Source organism: Branchiostoma lanceolatum, chromosome 6 (genome assembly GCF_035083965.1).
Source record: "Branchiostoma lanceolatum isolate klBraLanc5 chromosome 6, klBraLanc5.hap2, whole genome shotgun sequence".
Lineage (NCBI taxonomy): Eukaryota > Metazoa > Chordata > Leptocardii > Amphioxiformes > Branchiostomatidae > Branchiostoma > Branchiostoma lanceolatum.
In genome coordinates this window covers 6111001-6123336 of record NC_089727.1, presented here as the reverse complement: position 1 = coordinate 6123336, position 12336 = coordinate 6111001, and the positions used below count along the sequence as shown (strand labels likewise).

At 43.7% G+C, this 12336-nt stretch overlaps 2 protein-coding genes across 4 annotated transcripts; one reads left to right on the top strand and one right to left on the bottom strand.

Annotated features, from left to right (window-relative positions):
• Positions 1-220: 220 nt before the first annotated feature.
• Positions 221-5441, bottom strand: LOC136436267 (catechol O-methyltransferase-like). Its single transcript, XM_066430097.1, has 6 exons — positions 5291-5441; positions 4188-4261; positions 3687-3783; positions 3036-3229; positions 2394-2534; positions 221-1557 (listed from the first exon to the last, which is right to left on the bottom strand). The coding sequence occupies exons 2-6, from the start codon at positions 4224-4226 to the stop codon at positions 1372-1374; spliced, it is 657 nt and encodes a 218-aa protein (XP_066286194.1). The 5' UTR covers positions 4227-4261; positions 5291-5441; the 3' UTR covers positions 221-1371.
• Positions 5442-6702: 1261 nt separating this feature from the next.
• Positions 6703-12246, top strand: LOC136436263 (catechol O-methyltransferase-like). Of its 3 annotated transcripts, XM_066430093.1 has the most exons (6): positions 6869-6955; positions 7833-7962; positions 8748-8882; positions 10009-10202; positions 11098-11251; positions 11844-12246. In XM_066430093.1, exons 2-6 carry the CDS (start codon positions 7944-7946, stop codon positions 12002-12004), a joined length of 663 nt encoding a protein of 220 aa, XP_066286190.1. In that variant the 5' UTR covers positions 6869-6955; positions 7833-7943; the 3' UTR covers positions 12005-12246. The 3 variants fall into 3 exon arrangements, with proteins under 3 accessions (XP_066286188.1, XP_066286190.1, XP_066286189.1); XM_066430091.1 differs by lacking the exon at positions 7833-7962 and having other exon boundaries at positions 6703-6955; XM_066430092.1 differs by lacking the exons at positions 6869-6955; positions 7833-7962 and adding an exon at positions 7194-7382.
• Positions 12247-12336: the final 90 nt, after the last annotated feature.

The window sequence follows — 12336 nt, the reverse complement described above, 5'->3', positions numbered from 1 at the left end:
CGTGTGTACTTTTTAAATGAAAATCCAATCTGCCATATTGGACTGGGCTCTGTTACGATGTAAGCATCGGTCGATTCCAAAAAAATCTTGAGAGGTACAAGAGGACACCGGTCATCCCATTTTCAGCTTTGTGACGCCGGTGATTTCAGCCCCCCCCCCATTTAGTTGAGATGGCAAAGTACCTTAATATATCAGTGCTATATAATGTTGGGCATGGAAGTGAAGAATGTCTCATCTTAATGACGTAATGTCCGCTAATTCATGCCACTATTAGTCAGCTTCTAGTAAACGGTCAGCAGGAACAAAAGATACATCTAAATCATTATAGTCTTCTCTTCTAACTTTATTTCATGCTCGACATCATGTCGCCTCATAAACTTTGACGCACAAACATGTGCGATCACAGATTCCTCATGAGATATTGCAGGTTACAATGCGTATCACATGACCAGGTTGAAAATATCATGGCTCATGATTATGACTAGATAATTAGTATACACTTCTACATCATCAATTAATGTAACATGTGGTCAGTTCTGCATTGCTTGCCAGACTTTTCCATGAAGTTTCTATGGACGCTAACATTAACCATGGCGGTGTGAGTACAGACAGCATAACGGCGTTCAGTAGCTACTGTTCTGACAAAGAAACACACATAACAAAAACAGCTCTATAAATCTCTTGTATATGTTGATACGTTGAGAATGTATTTCGTGTCACATACTTCAGATGGATTACATGACAAGATACTAATAAATCATCATATAGCGTACACGGTCCATGTACTTGTCTACAACTGGAGCTGGGACGAGAATGATGTTCCCAACTATCTTTCAGCTTTTTATCAACAGGTAGCTTTTTCCGTCACAAGACATTTGGATTTTGTACGACTTATGGACAACTATCCCTAACCTGGTATCCAAACCTATCATAGCTGCTGAGGCTCTTCGTAAGGCTATATAACATTAGGTTTTGATACCAGGCTAGACTTTCGAAGAAGGCCATCAGTTTCCGATCGTAAGACGATTGTACGACGTATGTCACCGATCTTGGGGCACTGTCACACTTGTGCGTTTATTCAAGTGCGCGTGAGTTGTGCATTAACATTTTTGGGGTTTAAGTAAGGTTTGCGGAGAAAAAGTTGTTTTCTACTTTGACCCACCGTTGTGGAGCCTAGTGATTGGACCTAAGAAATCACTTATTCGGCTGCACACTTAACCTAAACTAAAAACATGTTCATGCGCAACTCATGCGGACTTGTATATACGCACAAGTGTGACAGGAGCTTTAAACAAGGTTAGTTTTCAGGCTACCTGGAAGGCTGGATTAATTTCTAACTAGAATGAATCCCTGGATCCGCCATTGCACACACTAGATGCGTCGATGATAGTAGACCGCCTTCATCAGCCCGTCATGGACGGTGTTGCCCTCGACCCGTACCGAGGCCGGGTGGAAGGTGCACTCGTACCGGGGCGACCCGCGGACGTACTTCAGGAAGTCCGGCGCGCCTGGATGCAGCACGTTATCGGCCAGGATCACAGACCCCGTGGACAAGAGCTGGAAGGTAAACGAGAAAAAAAGACGTTAAGCACAAGCTACGATCTTGATCTTGATTTGGTACTGGGCAACACCCGTCTTGTTGGGGTAAAGTGCCCAGGGGAGTGCACTGCGCTTTTATTGTCCTCTGAGGTGCAGGAGCACCGCTTCCTTGAACTTGGGAGGGTCAGCTATCTCCGTGACTTCTTGAGGCAATGAATTCCAGTCTCTCACAGTGCGAGGGTAATAAGAGTATCTATAACAGTCTTTGTGAAATGGTAGACTCTTATATGAATTTTGATTTGAGTGTCGCGATTGGCGCGGTGCAGGTGACAGATGAGCTTCGACCGGTAGGGCTATCTTATGGTGTCTTGCCTTTTGCAGAACTGTAAGTCTACTAGCTGTCCTTCTACGAGAACTGATCTATATAGAGAGGGGTGCCAATAGTTTCAGTACTTCTATTCTCTAGCTCTTTTTGATCTCAACACCACTTTCCACTAGAGGCTGCTACCACTGAGTAACCACAAATTTGACAGGCCACTCTTGACAGGTCACTCCACGAAATCTAAAGATTACTTCATAAACGTTTGGTGTATTTTGGTGTCTTTTAAATCGTACCTTAAACCGTACATCACTTTATCGATCATAGAATCAATGGTCACACATGCAAATCCAATTTGGTCGCTGTACGGTCTCTCAGCGATCGCGATCTAGTGGAAACCGAGCCCAAGGGGGGGGGGGGCACGTTACTTTTTTCTGTATTAGAATCAAGACATCCTTTCATAAGACGCTCAAAATGACAGGGTATCTTATTTTTAAGCTAGAAAGAGAAAAAACCGACGACTTTAACTGCTCACCTCGTGTCTCTCTAGTAGTTTTAAATCTGATGTGTACAACGACTCCACGTGGTCCAGGAAGACGAAGTCGACCTTCGGGACGCCATGTTTACTCTTCAGCTGGGGGATGACCTGACTGGAGCAGCCCACGATCACCTTAACCTGGGGGTGAGGTACAGTCAGGGGTGAGAAAGCAATGGTGATATATGTAAGCAATATATGTGCTTGTAGCATAACGTTATATACAGATATATGTCATGTGTGTGCGTGTGTATGTATGTGTGTGTGTGTGTGTGTGTGTAAGTGAGTGTGAGCCTGTGTGTGTGTGAGAGAGAGTCAATGCGTATGCGTGTAAACAAAAAACGGAAACTGAATGTGCGTGCGTGCGTGCGTGCGTGTGTGCGTGTGTGTGCGTGTGTGTGTGTGTGTGTGTGTGTGTGTGTGTGTGTGTGTGTGTGTGTGTGTGTGTGTGTGTGTGTGTGTGAATTATGAAATAGCTACCATCATACATACTGGAGGTTGATGTTGTTCGAGTCGCCAGGTTGTATGTTTGTGAGTAACTCACGGGGCTAGATGAATCCACATAACTTTCATTCTACCACGAAACGTTTCTTTATACCAACTCAGAATTGCAATGCCGATGAACATGTCGGTCTTGTTCACCTTTTTGTCTAAAGCCGCGTGCCTAACGATTGCCCTGGCAATTTCAGCATATTCTTGACAGGGTTCCACACAGATGACTCTCCCGCCCGTCCGCAACTGTCTGGCCATGCGGATGGCGGAGTAGCCGCAGTATGTTCCTAGTTCCAGGCACACTTTTGGTTGGAGGTCTCGTATCGCCTGATCTAGCACGACACCTAGCGAGAAGGGTGAGAAACGTTATAGTTGTAGTTGTAGCTAACGGACATGTCATGATAGCCATCGTTTGAAACTCATGACAACTGTAACTGCGAGTCCCTATTGTAACAGTTGTACATGTACATATCCATGTGCATCAGCACCTGGCATGTACGAAAATAGCTGGTAAGCTGGTTGAATCACCATACATGCACACATATTGCACGTGAGTACGTGCATATAAGCAATTCACTGATAATTGTTCAGTAAGGAAGAAAACAAATAAATAAGCAATTCATAGCAACATGCATGTGTCTCATTCGAGATAGGGAAGATGTTGTTCAATTCCCTTCCTACTTTCTAATCTCATTTTTGCTATCTCTGCGCATTCCTACATGTAAATGCTTCAGGTCGCTCGATGACATGATAGTAAAATAGACGATTGAAAGCACAGCTACAACGTGTATAGTGCTCTACCTTTTGTTTCTCCGACATGCATTGTCCATTCTACATCTGCTGAAAACTTGTCAAAAGCTTCCAGGACGCTAAGTGGATGCGAAGTTTTACTGTGACCCTGGTGGAGACATGAAGCAGAACAAGTTTATGTCAAATAGCTTCTGTTGTAAAGGAATTGGCAATTCATTGCGATCTCACGTATTTTCCATATGCACAATTTCACATAAAATATGACATTAATAGTATATATTCGAAAGATAAACGCATCGGCTGTACTTAGATAAGTTTACCACCTGAAACGTTGACGAAAATGCACCGATAGCGATGAACTAGTCGTTACAGGGAATGTGAATGACCAAAGAACGTAAATATTTCTGTCGACTAAATATTCCAGTGCTCTTGAGCATAGAAAACAGTCCGCAAGTCTTTTCATGGAAGTTTATAAATTTGCTGAGGAATACCGATAGTAGAGACAACCATGGCGTCAGTATGTGTGAAATGTAAAACGTTTTGTAAGCTTACCCTAACGTAGTCTAGTAACCGTTGTTCTTTAGTGCTCATTTGTTCCAATCTGTTGATGGATGCTGGTGAACCACCTGTTTGAAATTATGTAATTAGTTTGGGAAATATAGTCACTAGCTATCTTTGAACAGCGCTTGCAGTTTACAGATGTGTAAAGGATAGGTGTAACAGGTCGTTCAGTGTAAAACAACAATGATAACAACTAAACTGTTTGTTTAAGAAAGACCGCCCCCTTTCTACTTGATTATTTAAGATATCCCTGTATAAACAAAAGTTCATGCGTTGCGAGATTAGACTAACTGCACTCCCGCAATCAGTTCTTTTTTGCATTGTATAATCCTATAACTACAACTCTTACTTGACAAGTGAAGAAATTCCCTGACCACCGCTAGAAAAAGTTGCCTTAATAAGATTACAGGTGTTCATTACATCGCTCAGTTTACAACGCAAACGTTTTTAAAGTGTATGATGCAAGAACACTTTGTGTGGCTATTCCTGTCGCTCTCTGCATGGGAGCAAAGTGACTCTCCTTTGTCTGCACGTTTCCCTCATTGCTAAGTCCGCTCGCTAAACAAATAGAGACACTAAACTGCGCCTTTGCTAACATTTGCACAACGCCGGGCCTAAGTACTTAATTCTGTCAAGTAGTCGCCATTTTATTGTGATTACACTTAGTATTTATTCTAGTTCTGTACATTCATGAATGCTTGCACGACATTTGACCACTGCAAGTTCGTGGCAAGCTGAAATATTGTTAATCGTGCGCCTAGTTGAAACGGCTTGTCTGTATATCTTGCTAATGGGAAGAGCCTTGTAAAAATTCGAAGACACCCTTTTCATAGTTTTCATGATTTGGGGTCAGTGCAAAGGTACAGGGGCAAGACTAAACGCTCAAAGGTAAAGGGGATAACGATTACATTATGTCTCCTCTGATGACTAGAGTTGACGCTCTACCTGCCTGTGAAAAATGTTGCAAAATAAAAACATTAACTCTTAGCAATGCTACCTGGCGACGTAACTCTTTGAGATCAAGCGATGCCACTTGGTATCGTCAAGGTCACTGCAATGTCAAGGCAGTAGAAGAATAAATGGAAAATACATACCTTATCAGTAAGAAACTCCTGTGATTTGCAATTTTGAACAGACACCGAATGAAGGTAATACGATGGGTTCACTACAGCGTTATCAGGCCGTGAAACCTCCAGGTGGGACCGACGCCGGTAGCTCACCTCACCGGCCGGGTGTCCGTTGTGCTTGAGAGCTGCCGGTGAATATATCAACCAAGCCTCAGGTGGACTCTACCATGCCAGGTTGTGGGGTGGATGGGCTGTGACGAGGTCCTTAAAAATCATGATTACAAAGCCACATCCCATGTACGAGTACAATTCGGTGATTTAGTTGCTGAATACAAAAGATCTGTGGAAAGGACGCCCATTCCCTCAAACTTGTGGTGAAGTATCAGGCGAGAGTTTTTCTTCCACTCCCCATGATGCCTGTGGTTAGTTCCTTTGTCCGACGTGTGTAAGGATCGGCATGAAAGGAACCGTAACGAGATACAGTGAGACATGCTATGAGCGTTCAGGTTAAGTAGTTTTGTCTTTCCATAAACAAAGTAGGATTTCAAGATACTCGACATGAAGTACCGCCTGTCCAGAATTTTCTTGTTTCGTAGGAAATGGGATCTTTATTTAAAAATCTCCAAGCAGATGTAGAAAGGCAAAAAAGTACCGTTTTTCAAGCCCCGGGTTTCACGGAATGGCACCGGGCCTTTCTACAACTTTAGAAAGGCCCGGTGAAAGAAAGATTCGGTACTCCGTGCAACCGGGGGCTTCATCAGAAACGTTACGGTTTTGCCTTTTTACGTTTGAAAAATGAAATGTGACCCACATCCCTGAAGGGACCTCGGGCATGATATCGGGCTGTTCATGCAACTGCACGGGGGCCGGATTGCCCGGAGATCATGAAACCTTTATTGGGTGACTCAGTGAATGCAAACTTTAGGCTTGCCGTTATACCGATAGAATTTCATAGCGTCCAAGTCTTTACGAGAGATATTTGGCCGAATAGATATAATGCGACAGAAGAAAGGAACCATGCACAAGAGAAACTCTGTGGCAAAGTGTCTTGACGGCTGATAGGAAACCTTTACCACAGGTCACAAAAGTCACCCCAACATTTCCAACCATTCTGTGTATTTGTGTATACTTTAACTACCGGTATCAATACGGTGAATATCAACCATTGTTGTGGCAACAGTCGGTAGACAAATCCCCAATTCACCTGCTGAACCCGTTGCGGTTGACGCCAACAAACACTGAGCATGTCATGGCGCCATAAAACACCAGCAGGCCAGTGACTTGATCTGGGTAATCAGAGCACGTATCGGTAACCTCTGACCTAAAAACGACAAAGGCCATTTGCGGCCTGCAGAACGACCACCCCCGTTCAACGGTCCTGACCTTTAACCTTCTCCGGGGCCGCAAGAGGTATCAGTGGCTTGATGCAGCCTTCTGTCGTTTGGGGTTTTAGGCTGGCATCAGTGTGCCTAGAGGAAGGAAATATGCCGGCTGATAACGCCCGACCATATCATCGACCATCTTCCTAATGTCCTTACATATATTCAGGTCAGAGGTCAAATGATACGTGGCACTCCTTGCCCCAACGGAGCGGACCAAAAACGGGGCACATGATAAAAAGGTCACGATCTTCCCCCACCAACATCTGCTTGGAGAGTATATCAAGTTACTGGACCTACTCGTATTTACAAGGTGATGCCGAACCTCTTCTTCGTCTGCGTAACGTTACCAAACCTCAGTAGGTTGAGGGTAGCCTGGAATCCATCCTATTTAGCTTTCGGCCGCTACCCTAGCTCCGCTGCGCTACCCAAGCTCCGCTGCCTGGCCAGGCAGCGGAGCTTGGGTAGCGCAGCGGAGCTAGGGTAGCGGCCGAAAGCTAAATAGGATGGATTCCAGGCTAGGTTGAGGGATCAGGAACGGGGCTAAAGGATCCTAAAGGGTTTCATCTTGGCATAGGCGGCTTGTGGCTGGCTTGCGGCTTTTGCGACGTTCAGTACACATATTATCCTTCTCAAAAATGACGATGGTTTATAAGCGGCGTCTGTGGACAGGATTGCAAGACTGTCAGGCGGTATGATCAAGCTGTTCCCATATGTGAGAGCGCAAACGTCAGAAAGTGGTATATTAAAGGCATTACTACTGGTAGGACCATCCCATGTTTTCGTCACATTACATTATGTTATGGCTAAATTTGTGGTGCCCATGTTTACTACGTACATCGTGCCCGTCGTCTTTACTATAGCCATTCATTAGCGGCGGGTGTGTACATTTTTAGAAAGGTAGAATTATCACAATCAGCCGGGAAATTATCTATTCATGGGGTCAGTACACAAAAATCAAATGTAGGTCACTGGAAACAGGACGAGCAAATATTGGACTAGTCACGCTAAGCTTTCTTATTTCATTCACGAGTCGACTGGATGCTGCTTTTGGCGCTTACAGAGAAATTGCGAACCTAAAAAATCTACGCCAAGAGTAGGAATCATTAAAATTTTGACAGTACATGCCATACATAGACTCCTCGATCTATTGCCTGTCTCGTTATGCATGTATTACTACAAATCGCTAGGTGGCGCAACACAGACAACAAACAGACAACAAGGGACACGAGTTCAGGAAACGTTTGGTCCACGTATATCTGTACCTCCTTACGGAAAAGTGACGCTGATCTTGTGTTCTGATGGCTTCCGACACCAACGGTAAGGGGTTAGTTCGTTGGTTAGTTCGTTAGTTAGTTAGTAAGGTATTCTTGAAAGCATGGAAGTCCTTTGCAATGAGGGAATATGACCCAGAAAAGCTGGAAAGTGTATGTATCAACTCGACCTTTAGACCTTCTGACCACGTAACTGTAGTCTCCTTAGCAGGTTCTACGAGCCTGCCTTTTTATCTGATGGCACATCCGTTCTATTGCACTCGAATCGTTGTTTCCAGCCTTCGAGTGCAACAGAAACCGAGTGATTAGATTAGATCTATCTATTTGGCTGTTAAATAAGTACAGCTAGGGCTACCTAACTAGCCGAAAAATGTTACAAAGGACTAATAATGCTAGGGTCACATTTCCGATCCGGGGCCCGGCCGGGCTGTCTTTGGGAACGAAAAGTATGATATAAAAGACAAAAGAAACACAAAACGTACCCAAAATTATAAAATTTATTGACACACACTTTGATTTTTCGTTTCCGCAAACAGCCCGGCCGGGCCCCGGTTAGGAAATGTGACCCTAGCATTAGCCCTGGGAGCAATATTCAAAATTCAATACAAAATTTCACAAAGCACGCCAAAATACACATGAAGGCTTACCCAAAAAGCAAGACTGAAAATACATAGAGGAAACAAAATTGCAATAGAACTGATTTCCCATCAGGAAAAAAAACCCAGACCGGGCGTATGTACAAGTTAATACATGTTAGAAGAGTGAATACCAGATGGATCATTGATAACAACAACCCTGCCATTCTGTCTTGACAATCATTTGACCTTTCAGCCATGAGTAAAGAACAGCGCGTCCTGCAGTACGTACAACAGAACGCGTCACGTGGGGACCCGGACAGCGTCCTGGCAGCAGTGGACAAGTTCGGCTGGGAGACGGAGTGGGCCATGAATGTAGGGGATGTCAAAGGTTAGATATCATCGTTCAATATGCAACTTAATGTACTTGTGATGTAATGTACTTGTTGGGGGTTGGTAGGGTAAAAAAAAAAGTCAGCCAGCCTTGTATGTCTACAAATGTAGATTGGGACCGCGAAAAGTGGGGACGGGTCCTTGTGTCCAGGGGGTATTTATAAATCTTGAAGTAATACAGTTTCTTAACAGATCATCAGCTGTACTGTATGTTCACTCCGTTTGGACTCTGCATTTTGGTCAGCTGTCTTGTGTATTTATGCTCCACACATTGCAGATCTTCATTAAAACTAGCTAGCTAGCTAGTGGTATATACCATTGATCGACGTCAGCTTTATATAATTTATTGTTATTTTCAACCTTGGATGATAACTAAATTATAAGAATTTCTCTCCTTAAGCTAAGGTGAAATTTTACCAAGGTTTTTATTTTTATAAACATCGATCCCACAGCAACTAAGTAAAACCTGCCAGGAAACATTCAGAACCGGTACCTGTAATTTAGTTCTGTGTTATACTTTCAGAGTAGAAACAGATTTAGAAACGTTATCATTTCTCCATTGATTTAAGTACATGTATTCCATTTTTTTTCTTCTCTGTTATGTATACACACGGGGTTTACAATTGTTTCGTTTTGCTTGTAACTAGCCCTCGGACATGGATTTGTATAAAGTTATCAATCATCGTTATTATAATTATCAAACCTACAGGAGCGACCTGGACCGGTTCGTGAAGGAGACTGCGCCTCAGACCATGCTGGAGCTGGGCACGTACAGTTATTGATTATCATTATTATAATCATCAAACCTACAGGAGCGATCCTGGACCGGTTCGTGAAGGAGACGGCGCCCCAGACCATGCTGGAGCTGGGCACGTACAGTTATTAATTATCATAATTATAATTATCAAACCTACAGGAGCGATCCTGGACCGGTTCGTGAAGGAGACGGCGCCCCAGACCATGCTGGAGCTGGGCACGTACAGTTATTAATTATCATAATTATAATTATCAAACCTACAGGAGCGATCCTGGACCGGTTCGTGAAGGAGACGGCGCCCCAGACCATGCTGGAGCTGGGCACGTACAGTTATTAATTATCATAATTATAATTATCAAACCTACAGGAGCGATCCTGGACCGGTTCGTGGAGGAGACGGCGCCTCAGACCATGCTGGAGCTGGGTACGTACATGGGTTACTCCGCCATCAGGACCGTCAGGTTGCTGCCGGAAACTGCCAAGTTCATCACCGTGGAGTTCGATCAAGAGAACGCCGCCGTTGCCAGGGAGATGATCGCATTTGCAGGGCTACAAAACAGGGTAATTTGTTTCGCATTTCCACTAAAGCCTAGACTCTACCAGTCTCCCCCGGTCGCTGGGAAAATAGTAGAAATTGGCCAAATAGAGTCAAATGTTTGAAGGGAGTCGGCTACGGAGAGAGGGTCAAATTGGCAACCGAGCCATTTGACTCTATTTGGCCAATTTCTACTATTTTCCCAGCGACCGGGGGAGACTGGTAGAGTCTAACTAAAGCCTGCGCCCGCTGAGCAAATTCGAACAAAAATTTGGCAGCTCGCTCAACGATTTTCATAGAGGGGGTCTATCCGGTAAAACACTTTTAGCGTGACACATCAGTTTTCTACAGTAGGTACAAGAGTAGTACTGTAAGGTACTTACACTGGGATGGACCCCTGCTCTTTATGGTGAGATTGGTGGCTCCCCTCAAACGCGGGGCCTCCGGCTTTACGTTCCAGCGGTGACGTCACTTACATTCCATCATTTTCACGTGAGTCGTGTGAGGAATTATGTGGGCTTTTTCCCAAGGTACAATATTGGGGCCTGCTTGGGGTTCGAACACAGAACCTTCAGATTTTGAGTCAAAAACCCATAACCACAGTGCCACCTTGCTATCATTGTACCTTTCAACTAGTTCATCACATGAATCGTTTATTGTCAGTGTTTTTACTACTTCGCGTATTCACGAGAGGACGTCCCTTATCAACGCCAAGTTCTCATTTCCACCTGAGTCAAGTAAGAAAATAGGTGTTAAGGCACAACACTGGGGCCTGCAGGGGATTTTAAGTCAATATCTCTAGCCACAAGCCTATGTTGCCACCATTGCACCATTCAAGGATATCTGAACACGTTATCACCTCGGCAATTCTTCATTGCCAGTCTTTTTGATATGTCATGACTTGAAATAATTTTTTCTCAGATTGTCCAGATCACATCTGACACCGCTGACGTCATTCCCCAGCTGAAGACGAAGTATGACGTAGAAACGCTTGACATGGTGTTTATAGACCACTGGAAGGACGTATACCGCAGGGATATCAAACTACTGGAGACAAACAAGTTACTACGCAAAGGTAGTCAGTAGTATAAAACATACCTTACTTGCAGACGTAAATAACAATATTGAGTCCGATTCATTGTTGTATTGAAAATAGTAGCCTGTAAAACAGGTCAAACTTGTGACCTGAGTGGGGGTTTGATAGATAAATGATGAATTAGATGAAATGTTTGCCAGGTGAACGAAAGGTTATTGTAGCCTGGAGTCAGAATAGCAATCGCTGAATGTAGCATACAGTAACTGTACTAAAATATATTGATAAATCTAACAAGGCTGGACTCCGGGCTAAGCTGTTTAGCTTATATTCCGCCCAGCCTACTTCTTTCTGCAAAATTTAAAACATATTCGCCAAAACAGCAGTTACTCAAGCAACTGGATATGGTTTTGGAAACGGTCAGACGTTTCAAGTAACATCCACTACTTTTCGTCAGTGACTGTGAGCAAGTTTAGTCGAGCTACTTGAAACGTCTGACCGTTTGCAAAATCATATCCCGTTGCTTGAGTAACTGCTTTTTTGGCGTATCTTATTACCTGGATGTCTAATCTTCATCGACGTTTAAAACATATCTTTGGAAATCAAACTTATACAATATATTTTATGCCCCCAGGTACTGTAGTAGTAGCTGACAACATCATCTACCCTGGTGCTCCAGACTATGCGGACTACGTGCGGACATGCGGCAAGTATGACTCGACTTTCCACGAGAGTCTTCTTGAGTACAGCAAGGACGACATCGACGGGCTCGAGAAGTCTGTGTTCCGAGGCTAAAGGATACTGGAACTTCGATTCGTGAGCAATGCCGAGACCATTGTGTGCTACGTAACTTAAAGTCGTCTGCAATGTCGAGAACACGAAACAATATTTGAAGAGAGGAACTAATTTTTCATAAGTCCATATTGCTCTTACTAAATATCTTTTCAGTATTAATATCCGGTTGCACTAGCTGCTCTAGATCTGGAACGCCAAGTGGGAGGAATTGAAACTTTCAATAAAAGACTTTCGAAATACAATATGATGTGATGTGATATGATATGATATGATAAGGATCAATACGATTATTCTATGGTTCATGAAGGAGTGTACTTAACCTCTTTGGGTAC